Source organism: Candoia aspera, chromosome 2 (assembly GCF_035149785.1).
Source record: "Candoia aspera isolate rCanAsp1 chromosome 2, rCanAsp1.hap2, whole genome shotgun sequence".
In the NCBI taxonomy this organism is placed as follows: Eukaryota; Metazoa; Chordata; class Lepidosauria; order Squamata; family Boidae; genus Candoia; species Candoia aspera.
The window spans coordinates 110,865,892-110,884,597 of NC_086154.1; the positions used below are offsets into that span (position 1 = coordinate 110,865,892).

At 38.7% G+C, this 18,706-nt stretch overlaps 1 protein-coding gene across 2 annotated transcripts; it reads left to right on the forward strand.

Annotated features, from left to right (window-relative positions):
- Window positions 1-1,128: 1,128 nt before the first annotated feature.
- NAT9 (N-acetyltransferase 9 (putative)) lies at window positions 1,129-13,084 on the forward strand. 2 transcript variants are annotated; one of them, XM_063293195.1, is made up of 6 exons: window positions 1,129-1,211; window positions 4,513-4,622; window positions 6,153-6,293; window positions 7,219-7,278; window positions 7,995-8,115; window positions 12,210-13,084. In XM_063293195.1, the coding sequence occupies exons 1-5, from the start codon at window positions 1,135-1,137 to the stop codon at window positions 8,093-8,095; spliced, it is 489 nt and encodes a 162-aa protein (XP_063149265.1). In that variant the 5' UTR covers window positions 1,129-1,134; the 3' UTR covers window positions 8,096-8,115; window positions 12,210-13,084. The 2 variants fall into 2 exon arrangements, with proteins under 2 accessions (XP_063149265.1, XP_063149264.1); XM_063293194.1 differs by lacking the exon at window positions 12,210-13,084 and adding an exon at window positions 8,182-10,516 and having other exon boundaries at window positions 7,995-8,089.
- Window positions 13,085-18,706: the final 5,622 nt, after the last annotated feature.

An 18,706-nucleotide genomic window follows, 5' to 3' on the forward strand; every position in this document is an offset into this window, starting at 1 on the left:
CTAGCCGTCCTTTTGGCTTTGAGCTAGCTGCGTCATCACGTCTAGGGCTAGTTGAATTCATCCTCTGTTCCTCCCCAGTAGCATTTTGACCATCTTCCGACCTGGGGGTCTCATCTTCCGATGGTATACTGACATATCTCTGGTTGTACTGATCCATTTACTTTTCATGGCAAGAATACTGGGGTGGGTTGCCATTACCTTCCCCAGAGATCGCATTTAGTCTGACCTCTCTGTCATGACCTTCCCGTCTTGGGTGGCCCTTCACAGTTTAGCTCATGGCGTCATTGAGGTGCTCAAGCTCCAGCACCATGACACGGTAACAATCCTTTGCTGAAGTATTATACGTGTAACTTTTGATATCTCATGTAGGGTTCAAAAGCGATTTTGATCGTGGCTTACCAGGGGATGGACCTAATGGGGCTTTACAAAAAACCAGCCTGACTTACTCTATTTATCAACATCTAATGCATATATGGTGGGGAAGATGAAAATAGATTTATTCTTGCTCAGCTTGCTTTTTAAGTTTCTGAGCTAAATAGGAAAAAATTCTAAAACAAGGATCGAAATATGTGGTACTTCAAGGGTTTTTGGACCAGAAAATTCCATATCCTGGACCTTTGATCATGTTGTTAGGGCATGGTAGAAGCTAGTACCCATCAACGTCCAATAATACATTATTTCTTTTATATTTTATATCCAGGTATTTTATTGTATGTCAGTTGTAGAACTGTCTTCCAAAGGTTACTGTCTCTAACATCCAAATATCGTTCTATCCAGATACTAGTTCAAGGTTCTAGATATTTGTTCTGTTTAATTTTGAGATAACTGGATTTTTAATAGTTAAAAATAATTGAAAAAATCAAAATGGGAATGAAATAATATAAATTATCTTTTGAAGCAGCTATAGAGAATACAGAACTACATGAACCATTAGATTGGCCATTGTGACATACTTAGATTTGTCTCACGACTCACAGACAGGTACACATACCTGCATACTTCATATATTTTCAATTACAAATACATTAATACAAATGAAGTAAAATGTTCAGCGAATGTCTTAAGTTAATTCTAATATCATCTCTGCTTTGTCAGTTTTTATTTCTCACTTCTTATTGTTTCAGGCTTCAGACTATGAAGATTAACCAAAATACTGTATTGCAGGGGAAGAAGGTAACCCTGGTACCATACACTTCTGCTCATGTACCCAGGTGTGCAATAGATACCTTAGTTTGGGGTGTTGGGGGGAGATGTTGATTTGAGAGTTCTGGTTTGAAAGTGTATTTATTTTACAAATTTAAGGTAGCTTTGCCATTCCATTCAAAGTGGAACAACAAATTATTCGAATATGTTCTGATTTGAAATACAGGCACAGAATCATTGGGCACATAGAGAAAACCTTATATTAATGTTTTGTTAATCATCCATTGCTTTAAGAATGACTGGTGGAGCTATAATAAATCATATGTAGCTGATTTCTTTGCATATTTATTCAGATTCAAAGACAGACGTGTTATTTGGAGTGTTTGTTCACATTGCATCTGTAGGCAACTCCTTAAAGAAGCTGCATATGCAATCGACATACAATCACAGGAAAAAAAAGTTTGAATTAAGGTGTTTCAGACAGGTGCAATACGCATACACACTCTGAATCATCTTATCCCTCTCAGATATAGACTGCTGCATAGGCCAAGTAAGCTCCAATGTGTTCAGTGGTGCTTACTCCAAAATTAACATACACTGAATTTCATTGTTGATCTTAAAATTTGGAGATTAGAATTGTAAGTAGTAAGACTGAGAATTCATTTAGATGCCTAAGTATTTTTTATACTGTATGTCATTACATCCCAAAGAAAGAGAAAACCAAGAAGGCAAAATGGCTGTCTGCTGAGACACTAGAAGTAGCCCAAGAAAGAAGGAAAGCAAAAGGCAACAGTGATAGGGGGAGATATGCCCAATTAAATGCAAAATTCCAGAGGTTAGCCAGAAGAGATAAGGAATTATTTTTAAACAAGCAACGCGCGGAAGTGGAAGAAGACAATAGAATAGGAAGGACAAGAGACCTCTTCCAGAAAATTAGAAACATCAGAGGTAAATTCCAGGCCAAAATGGGTATGATCAAAAACAAAGATGGCAAGGACCTAACAGAAGAAGAAGAGATCAAGAAAAGGTGGCAAGAATATACAGAAGACCTGTATAGGAAGGATAACAATATCGGGGATAGCTTTGACGGTGTGGTCAGTGAGCTAGAGTCAGACATCCTGAAGAGTGAGGTTGAATGGGCCTTAAGAAGCATTGCTAATAACAAGGCAACAGGAGACTATCGAACAGTGGCACTCATTTCACATGCCAGTAAGGTAATGCTCAAGATCCTGCAAGGTAGACGTCAGCAGTTCATGGAGCGAGAATTGCCAGATGTACAAGCTGAGTTTAGAAAAGGCAGAGGAACTAGGGACCAAATTGCCAATATCCGCTGGATAATGGAAAAAGCCAGGGAGTTTCAGAAAAACATCTATTTCTGTTTTATTGACTATTCTAAAGCCTTTGACTGTGTGGACCATAACAAATTGTGGCAAGTTCTTAGCGGTATGGGGATACCAAGTCATCTTGTCTGCCTCCTGAAGAATCTGTATAACGACCAAGTAGCAACAGTAAGAACAGACCATGGAACAACGGACTGGTTTAAGATTGGGAAAGGAGTACGGCAGGGCTGTATACTCTCACCCTACCTATTCAACTTGTACGCAGAACACATCATGCGACATGCTGGGCTTGAGGAATCCAAGGCTGGAGTTAAAATTGCTGGAAGAAACATTAACAATCTCAGATATGCAGATGATACCACTTTGATGGCTGAAAGCGAAGAGGAACTGAGGAGCCTTATGATGAAGGTGAAAGAAGAAAGTGCAAAAGCTGGCTTGCAGCTAAACCTCAACAAAACCTGGCAAATAGAGGGAGAAAATGTAGAAGCAGTGAAAGACTTTGTGTCCTGACTCCCAGGAAACACTCTGAGACAGGGAACTGTTCTCTAATGTTTTATTGCTAATACATAACAGTAATCCTAACAGACTAAACAAGCGTGGGAAAAACCCAGCCATATAAACCCCGCAGGTTAAGGCGGTCCCAATCTGTGCCTCTTGGAATGGCTCACCAATTCCTCAGTGCTACGCATGCGCTTAACAGTCTGGAAGGGAGCCCCCTGCTCGCCATCCTTACTCATGACACTTTGTATTTCTAGGTGCGAAGATTACTGCAGATGCTGACTGCAGTCAGGAAATCAGAAGACGCTTAATCCTTGGGAGAAGAGCAATGACCAATCTCGATAAAATAGTTAAGAGCAGAGACATCACACTGACAACAAAGGCCCGCACAGTTAAAGCAATGGTGTTCCCAGTAGTAACATATGGCTGTGAGAGCTGGACCATAAGGAAGGCTGAGAGAAGGAAGATCGATGCTTTTGAACTGTGGTGTTGGAGGAAAATTCTGAGAGTGCCTTGGACTGCAAGAAGATCAAACCAGTCCATCCTCCAGGAAATAAAGCCAGACTGCTCACTTGAGGGAATGATATTAAAGGCCAAACTGAAAAATACTTTGGCCACATAATGAGAAGACAGGACACCCTGGAGAAGATGCTGATGCTAGGGAGAGTGGAGGGCAAAAGGAAGAGGGGCCGACCAAGGGCAAGGTGGATGGATGATATTCTAGAGGTGACGGACTCATCCCTGGGGGAGCTGGGCGTGTTGACGACCGAGAGGAAGCTCTGGCGTGGGCTGGTCCATGAAGTCATGAAGAGTCAGAAGCGACTGAATGAATAAACAACAACGTGTCATTACAACAGAAGAAAGGTCTGAAGTTCATTCTGAATGGGGGTCAGGCCTCCAGCTATCAGAGGAACATCCCATATTTTTCCCTATGTGCAAGATTTTCTCCAGCTGAAGTCTTTTTCCCCCGCTTTTCTTATAAAAGCGAATGACAACTAACAGACTGAAGATCAAAAGGGACTGAACCCAACCCTTAGGAAATGAGCTCTGCATGCCTGCTTAGTACCTGTCCTGAATTGTATTTCATGCTAACTCTAGAGCAGAGATAGGAAACCTAAGGATCATATGCCAAATGCAGCCATTCGCCCTATTTTTTTCCATTGCTCTAAGGTCTTTGCAATTCAGCAAAATGCCAGTTTCAGCAGCAAATATTTAGGAGGTGTTTTTTTGTAAAAATAAGAAAGAAAAGATGCAGCATAATATATTCAGTTTCTCTCCTCTGGTCATAGCCAGAAACCCAGGCTCTCAGTGTCACATAAATACATTCAGTCTCTAACTGGAAGAAAGTGCTCGTGTGCGGGATTTGAGATGGCAGCTCTTAATCTGAATGGTGGCCTATTAAAATACCTATATGAGTTGCATTGTATCACTGGCATGGGTTCATCAAGAGCTTCTTGTTTAACTTTGCACCAGATTATAGTGGATAATATTCTAAAGAAGCCTACGTACTCTTTCTGGATTTTCTGATTAGATACCATGAGTGGATGAAGTCTGAGGAACTGCAACGTCTGACTGCATCCGAACCACTAAGCCTTGAACAGGAATATGAGATGCAGTGCAGTTGGCGGGAAGATACAGACAGTGAGATTTCTGAATATTTGGCAGGACTTGGAGAGGGACCGTCTACTCATATGTTGGGTGGTACATTTTACAGATAGTTCAAAGTGGCACTTTCAGACCATTGTGCTGAATTATTACTCTGTGTTACACTTTAACATTTGCCATTTCAAAATTTTCAGTTCTGGAAGTTAGGCTTTTTATTGCAACTTGATTCAGTCATTGTGATCAAATGCACGAGGATACTATTAGATAATGGAAAATCTGATTTAAAGTGTTTGTTTATGTATATTGTGGGGCATGGAAAATTCTGTTACGCTTGGTAAAAGGTTTCTGAGGGAGGACAGGTTAGTTGGTGGTTCTAGGTCTTTCCAGCTTTTTTCTTTTTTTACCATGGTATCCTTTTACACCACTTGTTTGGATTACAGTTGGGAGACATGATATCACTGTTGATTCCAGTTCTTCCTGGAAGAGCAGTCTCAAAATGGGTTTCTAGGACATTTCTGTTTTACTACAGCATTGGTAGTCCATGGACAGTGTTAATCTATGCACAGGCTTCTGTCTTGCATGTTTTTAAAATTTCCCCGAGATCCTTCAAGGAAGTTCAGACTGAAATGCAGTCATTATGAGGATGTGTCTGTTATTTCTACATACCTACTTATTCCAGGATAGTTCCAGAATTTGTGATTCGGGATCTGAAGGCAGTTTTGGATAAATGTAAGAGAACAAGGCAATGGAATTAAAATTTGGAAAACTGAATAGTTTTTTATGGAGATTTACAACTCTTCTTAAATGAGGTTGCGCTCCTGTCAAAAACCAAATGGGCAATCTGGGCGGCATTCAGGCTAGACTTTTATAATGCACTATACATGACAGTACAGTAGTGGTAGTCCTCACTTAATGACCACAATAGTGATTGGAAAATCGATTGTTAAGCAGTGAGGTCATTAAGTGAGTAGCTATGTGACCAGACCTGATTTTACAACCATTTTACAATGGTCATTAAGCAAATCACAGGCTGTTAAGCAAATATAGCTTCCCCAATGGATGTTTTTTGCTGGAAACCAGCAGAAAAGGTCACAAGTCGCAATCACATGACTGCAACTGGTTGTAAATGCGAGCTGGTGCCAAGTGCCGGAATTACAATCAAGAGACCATGGGGGTGGTGTGGTGGTTTGCGACAGTCTTAAGTGCAAGCACAGGTCGTAAAGCACTTTTTCCGAGGCCATCATAACTTCAGACCACCATTAAACGAATGGTCATTAAGTGAGGACTACCTGTATTTGGAAGGAGATCTCTACTGCTCACACTTATATATATTTATATATAAATAGTTATATAAAGTGAGAAATCTTTAATTCTATTTTCTCTGCTTGCAGAATGCAGAGTGGGGGGCTTTTTTTGTGCTGGTAAGAGAGTAGAGCAGTGGCCAAAGCTAGATATTACTGCTTCTAGTAATCATAGGTGTTAACCTTGATTTTATACCTTAAGCTGTTTCTTCCAGTTCATAATTATCTTTCTTGGTTCTGCTGCCTTTTTTTAACATTTTCCTAGAATGCACATTTATAATACTTGATGCTGAAAAGTGGACTAGGCAGAAAGCCACAGAAGAAGACTGTATGGTTGGAGATGTGAACTTGTTCCTTACCAATCGTGAAGATCCGACAGTGGGAGAGATGGAAATCATGATTGCAGGTCATCTAATTGTTTCGTGTATATTGCCTTGTCTTCCAGTATTTATTTTGTTTCTATGTCATTCTTCTTCCAGGAAGAGCCAAGGAGATTTACAGGGCCAAAAAAAAATAAAGAGAGGAATCTTAAATGCAACGATCAAAGGCATCGGTGCTTAATAATAATAAATAAATAATTAAAATCAACATTCATTTTTTAAAAATCAGAAAACCTAAATAAATAACAGACTTGTTTAAAGCCCATTCTAAAGTAGCTGTTATTCCATAAATGCCTTAGTGCACAAGGATATCTTCAACTGTGTACTGACCCAAATATTTCTCAGAAGACACTTCCATTATTTGGGCAGTGCCAATGGGAAAGCTGACTCCTGGCACCACACTGTAAGCCAAACTCACTGGGGCCTCGCCAGTTAAACTTAGTGCATAAGTTAGTGGGTAGAATAACTTTTTAAAATACTTGGCTCCTCAGAGTAATCTTAAATTTACAGCAACGTGCCTCTGCATCTCAAACCTACCAGAATCAAATGGATTAGCATTTTATATAATATACAGAGGCGGGGGGAGAGAGAGAGAGAGAGAAGTTAATTAAATGGCGTTCAAATATTTCTTGGTCAGTGAAAGTTGTCTAGATAGTATTGTTAATGTTTTGAACATAAATCATTCCTCTGGATAAACTGGGTTAGATACAGATCAAGAAAACTAACTCTCCTCTTCCTTTGGCTTCACCAAGCCTACTTTTTTCTTTGCCAATCTCATGTTTCCTATAAAAACTCTATATGTGATACCAAATCTTAGTAAAGAGTCGGAAGAATAACACATTTTCCTAACCTGCAAAAGTAGTTTGAACTAAGATGCTTGTGATGACGATGGTGACTTGATCTCTGACACGAGAAACTACAAAAGAGATTTGGCTCTGTTCCCTCTTTCAGAGCCCAGCTACCGTGGCAGAGGGTTTGGCAAGGAGGCCACTCTCATCATGATGTCCTATGGTAAGAATGGCTAAAGAAGAATATGTGCAAGATCTGATTTTAGTTGCTATAATCTGAGAGGAACAGAATGAGCAAAGAAATTAAGGAATTTGTATGGTCCGAAAGGGGACCCAACAGAACAGATTCTTTTTTTACCCAAAAGAAAAATTTCTGGGAGAGCATATTAACAGTTTAAGCAAAAGACTTAACATTGGAAGAGTGGGAATTTGTTTCCATATCACCTTTTATGGGTTCTTCAGACCTGTTTGTGAGTTCTGTTCCACTCCTTCTTTCCTTATGACTCAGTGCAATTCCCTCTTTGCTCATGCCTGAATCTGGATTCTCTTTCCTTCTCTGAGAGAAATGTAGATTTCTGTGTCTTAAACATGCCAAAGTGCAACCTTAGTTTGAATTTGTGTGATGTACTTATATTCCGGTAGATGAATTTTAGCCTCAAATGTGTAACGTATCTGATGAATGAGTATCGTTTTTATTTATACTAAAATCCATAAAATCTCATTTGTCTCTAACAGTAGGAACATTGTGAACATACCTTAAACTAAATCCAATTATTTATCTATGTAACTCAGTATTGTTTCTAGGGAGTCCAGCTGGAGATGCCACTAATTCAGTATGGGAATATTTGCATGCAAAGTTCATGTTCTACCGTTAGTCTATAACCATTCATTCCTTTTCCAAATAAACCTATTTCTTAACTATGATACCTTGTCCTGCAGGAATTACACATCTTGGTATCACTACTTTTGAGGCGAAAATTGGATTGGAAAATGAAATCAGTATTGGCATGTTCAAAAACATTCATTTTAAGGAGGTATAGTAACTAGAAGCGTTCATATGGTGAGTTGATATTGAATTGTATTTGTTTCAGAGCTGAAAGATAACTTTATCTTCCATATTATCTAGGTGGGAGCAAATAGTGTATTCCAAGAAGTGACACTGAAACTGATTGTGGATGAACAAGAGAAGCAATGGCTTCTTGAGCAAACCAGTGAGGTGACTGAAACAAAGTACAGTGTCATGAAACTGCAGCATCACAGTTGTGACAGCTGAGAAGCTATGCTCAATTTATCTAAATTTTAGAAGGATGGCTTATTATTGTCCAGAATCTGAATCATGTCCTGAATCCATGGCATTAGCTCTTGCTGAAGAAGAAAATGATGTATGACCTCCACCTTGTTGTTGTGATAGGTCCTTTTTTTCTAAGGATGTAAACATCTAGGGGAGCTACAATGGACTGCTTCATTGTAGTGAGCAAAAAGAATTTTCAGAAGAAAACTCACTCAGCTTGAACTGAGTTTGATCAATAGCTGCTGTCAGAATGATGTCATGGACTTGTTTACTGTTTAATTCAGGGCAAATAACAAAGTATGGTTGAGTTGCATTTTGGGGCAAGGAAGCTCTAGGATGGGTGTTACAAATTGATTGATGGTGCTCTCACCAAATGGTTGCCTTTGACCAGAAAACCTCACCTACCTTCTGGGATGTTTTTCCAACTTCCCAGTCTAGGACACAGTGCTGGGATTTCCTGGTGGCCTCCCATCCCAGTATTAACCCAGTCCAGCACTGCTTGGCTTTTTCAAGATCAGGTTTTTTTAAAATAATAACAACAACTAGTGGTGTAGTACAGCTAGTGCCCATAAAGAAAGCTGACTCTACCCTGCTGTAGCATGTTGTTATATATTACTCATGGATTACTGTGCTTTGTAAAAAACATCAACTTGAGCTAGATACAGAGCTTTTATTTATTACAAAGTGCTTTACAAATGCCAAAGTTTTACAGTTTCAAAAACTAGTAGGAATATGGTCAAGAAAAACATATTTGCATGCACTGATCAATTTAAAGTCACATTAACAATCCTATTGATTTCAACCCAAAATGTTGGAATCATTGGGCAAGTCCACCTCAATTAACGTTTTCAACTCCTAAATTAAACTTCTAGAAGTAATACAATTGCATCCAGTACCTATTAAACATCTCTTGATGTGTCCAGTATGTGCAAGATATTTTAGTTGTGTACATCTGATTTTAAGATCAAAGGAAATTAACTTCATATTCTTCAAAGTAACCTTCTGCTGATTTACTAGGACAGGACATCCTTAATGTGTATCGCAATATAAATTATATCCAAATAAATTATAGCTGCTGGGTTCTATTTTGAGTTAAAACAACTATATTCATTTAAAAATCTAATACTGTCAGAATTCTGATGGCTCCATTTAATTCCAGTCTGGAATTGGAAGACCAATTTTTGAACTATAAGCTGAAGTAGTGATTAGAATTTTAGCATCTACATTTATCAAGGAAATAGATGCATAATTAGAAACTTGGAAATTAAGTATAATATTTTTCACTTTAAAGCTAAAGGATAAGAGTTTATTTTGAAAAGTGTCATATATATCCAATAAAATGGGAAATAGAAACTCAGTATAATTTTTGTACCTATTAATTGGAAATCCATCAGAGCTAAACTACAAAGGATTTAATTGTAGTGACAATTGAAGCAAAAGAGAAATAAATGTTAGGAATCTGGTCCTGTAATAACTCTGGTAATCTCACATTGTGTAAAAAATAATCAATTTCCTTGTATGTTGAGAAAGAACTGGGGAATAATGTTTTTAAAAACTGTTGATTAATAGATTCTTAGTGTGCTAGAACACAACATGTACCTCCTAGTTGGGATGTTGGTCAACAGCATGTTGGCTTGAAATGTGGTCTCTGAAATAGAGATATCTTCCATAGAATACTTGACCCTGTTTGGAGTAAAACTGGGCTTTGGTCTGCTTATGGTATGCTGGCCAAAATGTGCAAAAACTGACCAAATTGTGTCCTAATAGCAGAAAATGCTGATTATGCTTTGGTATGACTATGATAGAAGCCTGCAAAACTCTTGTTTTAACTTACTAAGAAGCATTGCATAAAAGAATCAATTGACCAAAGATATAATGTGCAATGGAGGTCAATATTCATGGGCCCATCTGTTGACAATTACAGCATATAGAAGATTGTGACTCAGAATGTAAGAAGGTAAATGGTAAAGCATGAATTAATGAATGAAAGGACAGACAGACAAATATTTAGTGGATTTCTGAAAATAAGAAAAAAGGGAACGTTGTAATAGATCTGAATCTGAATTAAGGGGTCTGATCCTGTGAAACTGAATTGATGAATACATGTATGGAAGCAAAAGTGTAGCTGTATTTATAAATAAAAGTATTAAAATGTATGTCAAAAATATAAGCTGCTGTGGGTGTATATGAAAGTAGAAATTCATAGGTTAAGCTTCAGTGAATAATGATAATGAAAGAAGCATGGATGTGTTTTGGAGAAAATTATATAATCTTCTGAATGAATGCAATCCAAAATCTGTTGTGAACACCAGATTTAAACAGAATGCCTACACATACCAAATGAATTAATCTAAAAGCATGACTGATTTGACTGTGATGGTTTATGTTGAAAGATTGAGAGAATAGTAAAAGATCCATCAGTGATAAAGAGTTCTGAATGAGGGGCAGACCATTTTTTGGTGGTGTCAAGAGTGCATTTTGGGGGGAAATAGACACAGAAGAAAAGGAAAGAAGTGAAAATCTAGAAGAAAAGTAGAACAACTGCAGGAAGAAAAAATACATCCTGAATGAAAAAAGTATTAAAAGGTAGATTACAGTAATCTCCAAATTGAATGAATGGAAATTGGATGTAAGGAAAGATGATATGGAAGCTATTTGGAACAGAGTAAAAACAATTAAATTACGTAACCCCAAATGTGTGTGTAAAGTTATATTAATGGAAAATATGAAAAAGGATGCTTGGTGGGATGGGGAAGTTAAACAGGATATGATGAGTAAGATGTAAGTGAGAGGCCTATTGCTGTAGAGGATAAGAATGAAGAAAAGCTATTGTATTACCGAATATGTATAGAGGGAAAAGGGTAGTTGCAAAAAGGTATAGAGGGAAAAGGGTAGTTGCAAAAATACAGCAAGCAACATTTAAGATTAAAGGATACCGAACATGCAAAGTGATTTTGATGGGAAAAAATGTTTTGGAAGTGGATGAAGAGGACTACACAAGAATCCTTCAGCAGAATGAATGAAATTAGAAACAGTGATTAAATTATTTAGGATGAAACTGAAGGACTGCTGGAAAGAGTATTTTAGAGATTTGTATAGGGATGATAGTGATGTGTTGGAGAGTAGAATTGAAATTAATAGTATATGTCTTAGAGTCCAAGAAACATATTAGAAGAAATGTAAAAGTAAGTTAAACACAACAGGAATGGGATACTTAAGCGTGTGTGGTAAAAGAAGAAGTGATAGTGTCAAGAATGAATGAGTGCTCAATGATTGTGAACTGAATATAAAAGTAAGTGTGGCTCCCACCCCGTTGGCTTTCTATTAAGCTTTGTAGACCTGGTTGTTCTTCCAGGCCATGGAGTAAGACAGATGGGGCCCCTTGGGTTAGGATTTTTGTTTTCTGTTTGTATATTGTGCCCGGATGCCATCTTATTTTTGGTTAGTATTGGTTTTTATGTTACTATTTGCAAACCACCCAGAGTCAGTCCGATTCAGACAGTGTTCAAATTTTAACAAAGAAACCATATGTATAAAAGAAGTACATTGATATATAGAAAGAAAGAATGAGGATTGAATTGCATAACAATTATAAAAAGGAAGAGAGGATGGATTGAGAGGGAGAGGAGACTGAGAAAGTCATGCCTGGAGAGAGTTCGTAGGACCCTCAAAGAGGGAGAGTATATGATGTGATGGAAGCAAGGATGGTCTGCCAAGGTAATGATAGAAGAGATACAGTGAATGTTCTAGCATAAATTAGATTCAGATGGATTTCCTTTCTTTATCTCTTGCCTCCTGCCTTTAATTTCTTTGGATTACTATTTCTTACTCCTTTTCTAAAATAATTTCATCTGGTATTTCAGGAGTATGAAAGCTCGACTGAAGAGAAGCAAACATATCTGTAGGGACTGAACAGCAAAAGACCTCCATCACTCTACAGAGAATTAGATACTAATAATATGATGCGAACTTTGTGTTTATTCAGTCTTTTTTTTTTCTATCTGCTCAATTGTGCCTCATTCTTAGAGACTGCCTGGACAAATCCCTGCAGTTTTCTTGGCAAGGTTTTTCAGAAGTGGTTTGCCATTGTCTGCTTCCTAGGGCTGAGAGAGAGGGACTGGTCCAAGGTCACCCAGTTGGCTTTGTGCCTGCGGCAGGACTAGAACTCACAGTCTCCCAGTTTCTAGCTGATTCCTTAACCACTAGACCAAACTGGCTCTCATAAGTTTCAGTCAAAGGCCAACATCATTCATCCCTTTTGTGGTGCAATTGCAGGCCCTCCATGCATGATTGCTAACTACATCTCTAACATCCTACATATTCCACATAGGAGATTTTTTACCTTGGCTCAGATTGGCACCCTACGTATTATGGAGACTCTAGGCAAATATACTAGTTGCTTCCTCTTCATCCGGAATGTACTGTATATACCACTGCTTCTACTCCATGATTCTCCCCTCTTCATGTTGTCAGTATAAAAGCCAATGCCCCCTGGTGAATCCTGTTCCAACATTAGAAAGAAAGAACTGAAAGTAGAGCTATGCATGTGAAGTCAAGCAGTCCTGATTAACCTGAAGCACCAGATGCTAAGTGGTTTCATTTCAAAATGGTTGCAATCTCTATTACGTATAAGTGATTGAATACCATTCACAATTTGGGGTGGGGGGTGGGGGGTGGGGACACTATTTGGGAACACCATTGCATAAAGCAAAACCTTCAACCTGTTCAATATTTGTGCTTCTGATTATTTGTCTGTTTGTTTGTTTAGCAAATTTGTCACCTCCTGTCTCCTCCCACCAGAGGGACCTTTTTACCTTTTAACTGATGGTAAACTACCTTAGATGCCGCTAACAAGCACAATGGCAGGCTATTGTACCTTTAAAAAGCTTCGATAATTCAGTATGTCTGGGGACATCTGATGGTTTTCAGTCCAGATTCCAAGAATCTCAAAATAAATGAGTAGGCTGCTGCTTGCAAATATAAAATACAAAGTGGAAAAAAGCTTTGAATTTTAGCAGAGATCGGTTTAGGGAGAGCGTTCATATGTCGGATGGCCTGGGGAGTGCTTCTGCTGTACTGTTTTGTTCTCACCTTCGAATTGGTGACAATCAGCAGCAAATTTCTGAACCAGAGGCTTGCCTCTTGTAGAAGCTGGTGAAAGCATTACAATCCTGATGATGAATCAATCACACATTTGCCAAACAGATGTCAGCAAAGTTGCAAAACAGCAACCATTACAGAAAGGAGGGCCAGATTTTATTGTTCTATCCTTGTATTATTTATTATTTAATATTACTTTATTAGTAGTATTTGTGCAACAGCTAGAGTCTTTCTGGACTGAGGTGGTAGATAAAGTTCATATCAATAAACAAATACAGAAATAAAGGGGGTTGGTGTGTTAATGAGATCCCATCATATGCTTGTTGTTTTGTTTAGACTGGGTTGGTTTCTTGGCAGTTACATGTGTTGCTGTGTTTTATATTCCATTATGTTTTTGCATTGTTTTTAAATGCTATAAGCCACAACAAGTTACTATTGTGAGATGGGAGACCATATAAATCCAAGAAATAAATATTTTTAAAGATGACATGACGGGTGTATTATATTGCATGTTAAGTATCCTTAAACTTGATGTTATTCTAATGATAGTTGAATTAAGAGAGAGAATGAATGAATGAAATCTATTTTCAGTTGAATTGCACTGTGCTGTGAGGGAATTCAAGTATGCTAATCAACTACTGTACCATGGCAGGGGGAAGGACTAGGAAGCTGCCACAGAAAAACATTTGAAAGGGGAGGAACCACATTGGAGCAATTGCTATTCCAGCTGTTAATAACTCACACAGGAGCATCACTGTCACATTTTGATTTAAGACAGATTTGTTCCTGTCATCATGGAAGAGATAGAGATAGAGATAGATGTATCAAGCTAAAAAAACATTTGTGCAAAGGGTAGAGATACGTTTTGAAGGATGCTAGTGAAAAACTACATTTTTCTTCCTCTGGAAGAGCTTGACAGACAGACTATTCTTGCGTCCTGGGAATCTGAAATTTGCAAACTTGTTCACATTTTCTTATGCAATACTGTACTGTTTGTCAGAGTTGTCACACCCTATAGGCAATCAAAAGTCATAGTCTTTCTGACTTCATTTAAACAACTGACCCTAAATTGCACTACACCCTTAGACTATGTCTGCACTGCATATTAGATTTACTTTTAGAGTTGGTAAAGTGCCATGATCCTTGAAAAGAATCTGCAAAGGAAATCAACAGTCTCTAAACTCTAACTCTTAATATCCTTAAAATGTGCAGTTCTCAAGTTTCTTCAAATAAAGCATGGTACTTAAATTAGCTTCACATTTATTTTAAAATGATAGTGCTGGGTGTATCATTGAACATTTAATTGAGTCTGTTGTTTTAGGGTTTTTAATCCCTGAAGAGCAGATAACACCAGTCAACAGAATTCAAATGGATTGATGTGAGACCAGTGACACTTGAAGTCTCCAATATAGTGCTTGTGGGCACTCTTGGTGATTGGATATTAGAACTGTCTCTCAAAGAATGGTAACAGAGGGCACATCCTCCCGGTTTGAATTCCAGCAGGAAGATGGGAACTGTGAAGAAAGGGATTTAATAGAGATGGGTGGAAGAATAGGTTTGATGGAAGTTTAGGATCTGAGCCCTAAGGAAACTTCCATCTGTTCAAATGAAGAGGGGTGTGTGTGTGTGTAAATTGTAAATTACAATTGAAGTTATTTAATAAAAGTTAATGTGATTCCTTGTTTAAACATTTAAAAAGTGACTATTGTGCTGTTCTATATATTCCCCACATCACATCACATCCACACATGTGTATGTAGATAGTTTCCTCATATATACATAAAGAAACGGGATAAAAAACCAAAAATTTCAAAATTAGGGGGAAAAACTTGCTGTGGCACTAAAACCATTACACCTTTAAGATACCCCTGGGTTAATTAAAATAGGCCTTAATTTGGGGGGGGGGGAGTGAAAAACAAGGAAAGGATCCCCAGAGCAGTGAGGGAATGCAATAGACATTTAATATTCCTCCAAACACCTTCCTTATTCTTGGATATTTTTCAATTTAAAGTTGCTGGAGAAAAGATGAGGAAACATCCAGTATCATCATCATTTCCAAGAATGCTTGTGGATCTCATATAAGCATTCAGACATCTTAGCAAATAAAAATAGTTGGCAGTTGCTGCTCCATGTTGTAGATGGAAGATCTCTGGATGTGAAAGGTGGCACAAAAACCATCTGCATTTATGGCACTTTCTGCAAATGCTTTGTGACAAGCCATGCTCACTTGTGAACTGACAAACACACCTGCCATGGCAGCTACTTTGTAAGAATATTTATGACATATTCTCAGAATATAGAGGTTATGATCAATTCCCCAAAGGTTTAGGGATTCTCAAGTTTGGCTGTGCAGCTTGATTAGCTAGCTTTTCACAAGGAGCCTGTGGATTATTAGTGAGAGATAAATTGTCCTTCCCTTAGAATCTTTCCTAATTGTCACATTGTGCCTTTAGTGTTTACAAAGAGCCACAAGAAGATGGCTTATTAAGGGCCATGGGAAACCGTTTTAGATTAAGGACAAATATCCACTTACTATCAAATTTATACATGTGCCCTTTATATAGATTTAACAGATCGATGACTAGAGAATAACAAAGTATAAGATACTTGTGATGCATAGCTTGGCAGACTAAGTGAACAAAGGAGAAACTATTTTGGAAAAATAATTCTTTTCTTTCCACCGTAAAAGCAAAAATCCCAGAGTGCATTGATTTTTGTTTCCCCTTGAAGGCTGAGTTTCAAGTAAAAAGAAAGGCAGTTTGCCTTTTGCAGATCCAGTTCCTTGCTTGTAGGTCAAGCAACACCCACTGGATTGTTGCAGAATTGTTTGTAAATCCCTCAAGCAGCCAGTATTCAAATATTCCAGATTCAAAGGCTACCAACAAAACCCCATTTTGGGGCCACAAAAATAAAATACTATTAGATATTTCTTGAGAGCAATATAAATTTTTAAAATACTCATTTCCTTTTCTTTCACTGAGAATAAAGAGCTTGTGTTCAGAATCCCTTTGGATCATCCTCAAGACTTCTGAGAATCTTCCATCTGCATCCTTGCACTTTGAACTGACCACCCAAGCTGTTCTACAGCTACACTGCTATGCACTGAAACAATCATGTGAATGCAGATGCCACATGATGGCACAAACTTGCAAGTATAACTGTATGAGAGGTTGCAAGTGTACGCCACAAGCTAGGCCGTTGTGACTAGCATAGGATGAGAGCAATGCAATAGTACAGATCTGCACAACATCCATTTTAACCAGGAGGAATCAAGCTGAGTTTGGCCACAGTAGTGGCTTCACTAGCTACTCTGAGAAACCTCTAATCTGGACCCTAGCAAGTGGTACAGAAATCAGGGTCTGTTGACAATCCAAAATGCAAACCTAGGCTGAGGAAGATCTAGGCATGGGAGAAGTGGGGGAAAGAGTAGGCAGAGATTTTTTTTTCCTTTTGCCAAAATCAGGTGCTATTTTCTGTGTTATGTACAGTATATAGGATTTCATGCATACACAGAATGCTCTCTCCCATCCTCCTTTATTCTCCTTTCAGACCACCAAGTCATGTTTAATAGCACCGGAGGTTTTATCTCCCATTGATTCAACTCATTAGATCCACCTTTGGACTTTTGCTGCTGGAACAGAGGCATTGCCCCCAGTCTTATATATGGGTTGCTGAAAAGGTGTTTGAGTAGAGCAGTCAGTATTGATCTGTTCCAGTAGGTTAAACAAATTGCAAAAGCAAAAGGACTAGAGCAGATCATTAACCATGTGACCATAAGTGTCCATTCTTAATCAAGATAATGCAAAATGATGACATGGGCATTGGGATACCAGAGCACAAGCTCTACCTGTCCTAACAGCCAGGAACCACGCTGAGACAAGGAATAGGTCTCTAGTGTTTTATTACTGCTACATAAACAGAAAATCCTAACAAACTGAAGAAGCGTGGGAAAAACCCAGACAGATAAACCCCAGAGACTAAGGTGGGCCCGATCTGTGTCTCTTTGAGTGGCCACCTAATTCCTCAGTGCTACGCATGTGCTTTACAGCCTGGATGGGAGCCCCCTGCTCGCCATCCTCACTCATGACATTACCCTTTCATTTGTTGTGTTGCATGTAAAGGACAGAATTTGTGTTGGCACATCATCATGCATGTTTCATCACTTGCCCCCTTTGGCCCACCCCAGACACCTATGCATGGGATAAGTTATTAAATAAACCATAGCAAAGAGCTCCTGTGTCTTACTCCTCAATATTGGCTGCTTCCAAAAGGACCTTTCTCATGGCTCATTATTAGAGTAATTTCATGGAGCATCTCATTAATGTTAATGGATATTAGTCAGCAGCATATGCCATCTCCCATCACCTCATTTTTCTCTTAATAAGGATAATCTCTGGCAGCAAAAGGACACAGTAAATCTCCAAAGATGTGGAGGTTCTATAACACCAGGCTTCTATCATTCTTGTGCTGGGGGAGGCTCACAAATCAAATCAAATCAAATCAAAACATTTATTATGGCCTTTAGGCCAGAGACACTACAATAAAAATGCATATACCTATAATTATTATTAAAACTAAAAGGTAGATGTAAAATACAATAAAAATGCCTAAAAATAAATTAATGTAGAAACAATAATACAGATAACAGTGGCAAATCATCAACATTTGTGCTAAACTTCAACCGTAGGTAGGAAGGATACAACAAATGATAGCACAAAACCAGGAAATCTGTCAGGGTCCTGGTCGGATAGAAGTGACTGTCAGGCTCTGCCTGAGACCCTATAAAAACACAGACGCTAGAGTAGACTTTAGGTTCTGGTTTTATTTGGGAATAGAATGCATGCCCTTAGAAAAGCTGAGAGTGAGTGGAGCGCGCCGGAACAGGATTTAAATAGCCCGCGCCGGTCAGCGCTCCACCCCTTCTTACTTCGGGTGTGCCCCAAGCCCCGTCGGTTCCATTGCCAGTAGGTGAGGGGTCGTGGAGCCCCTCCTGTGCTCTGGGCGTTTCCTTGATTGCTTCCCTGGCCGGTGATGGTTCATTGCCGGGCGATCAGGTTCGTAATCTCTTTGACAGCTCAGGCGCGCCTCGTGGTCTGGTCTTGTCAATTACCTTCTTTGCAACATTGTATCTCTCTCTTCCGTGCCTCCGCTAGAGTTGATACTTTGTTGCCAGCACCTGTTGCTCTCTTTTGTTAGCTAGTTGCCTTTTCCCTTAATCCGCCCGGTACCCATTTCCCTGCATTGTCATGTGAGCCGTTGC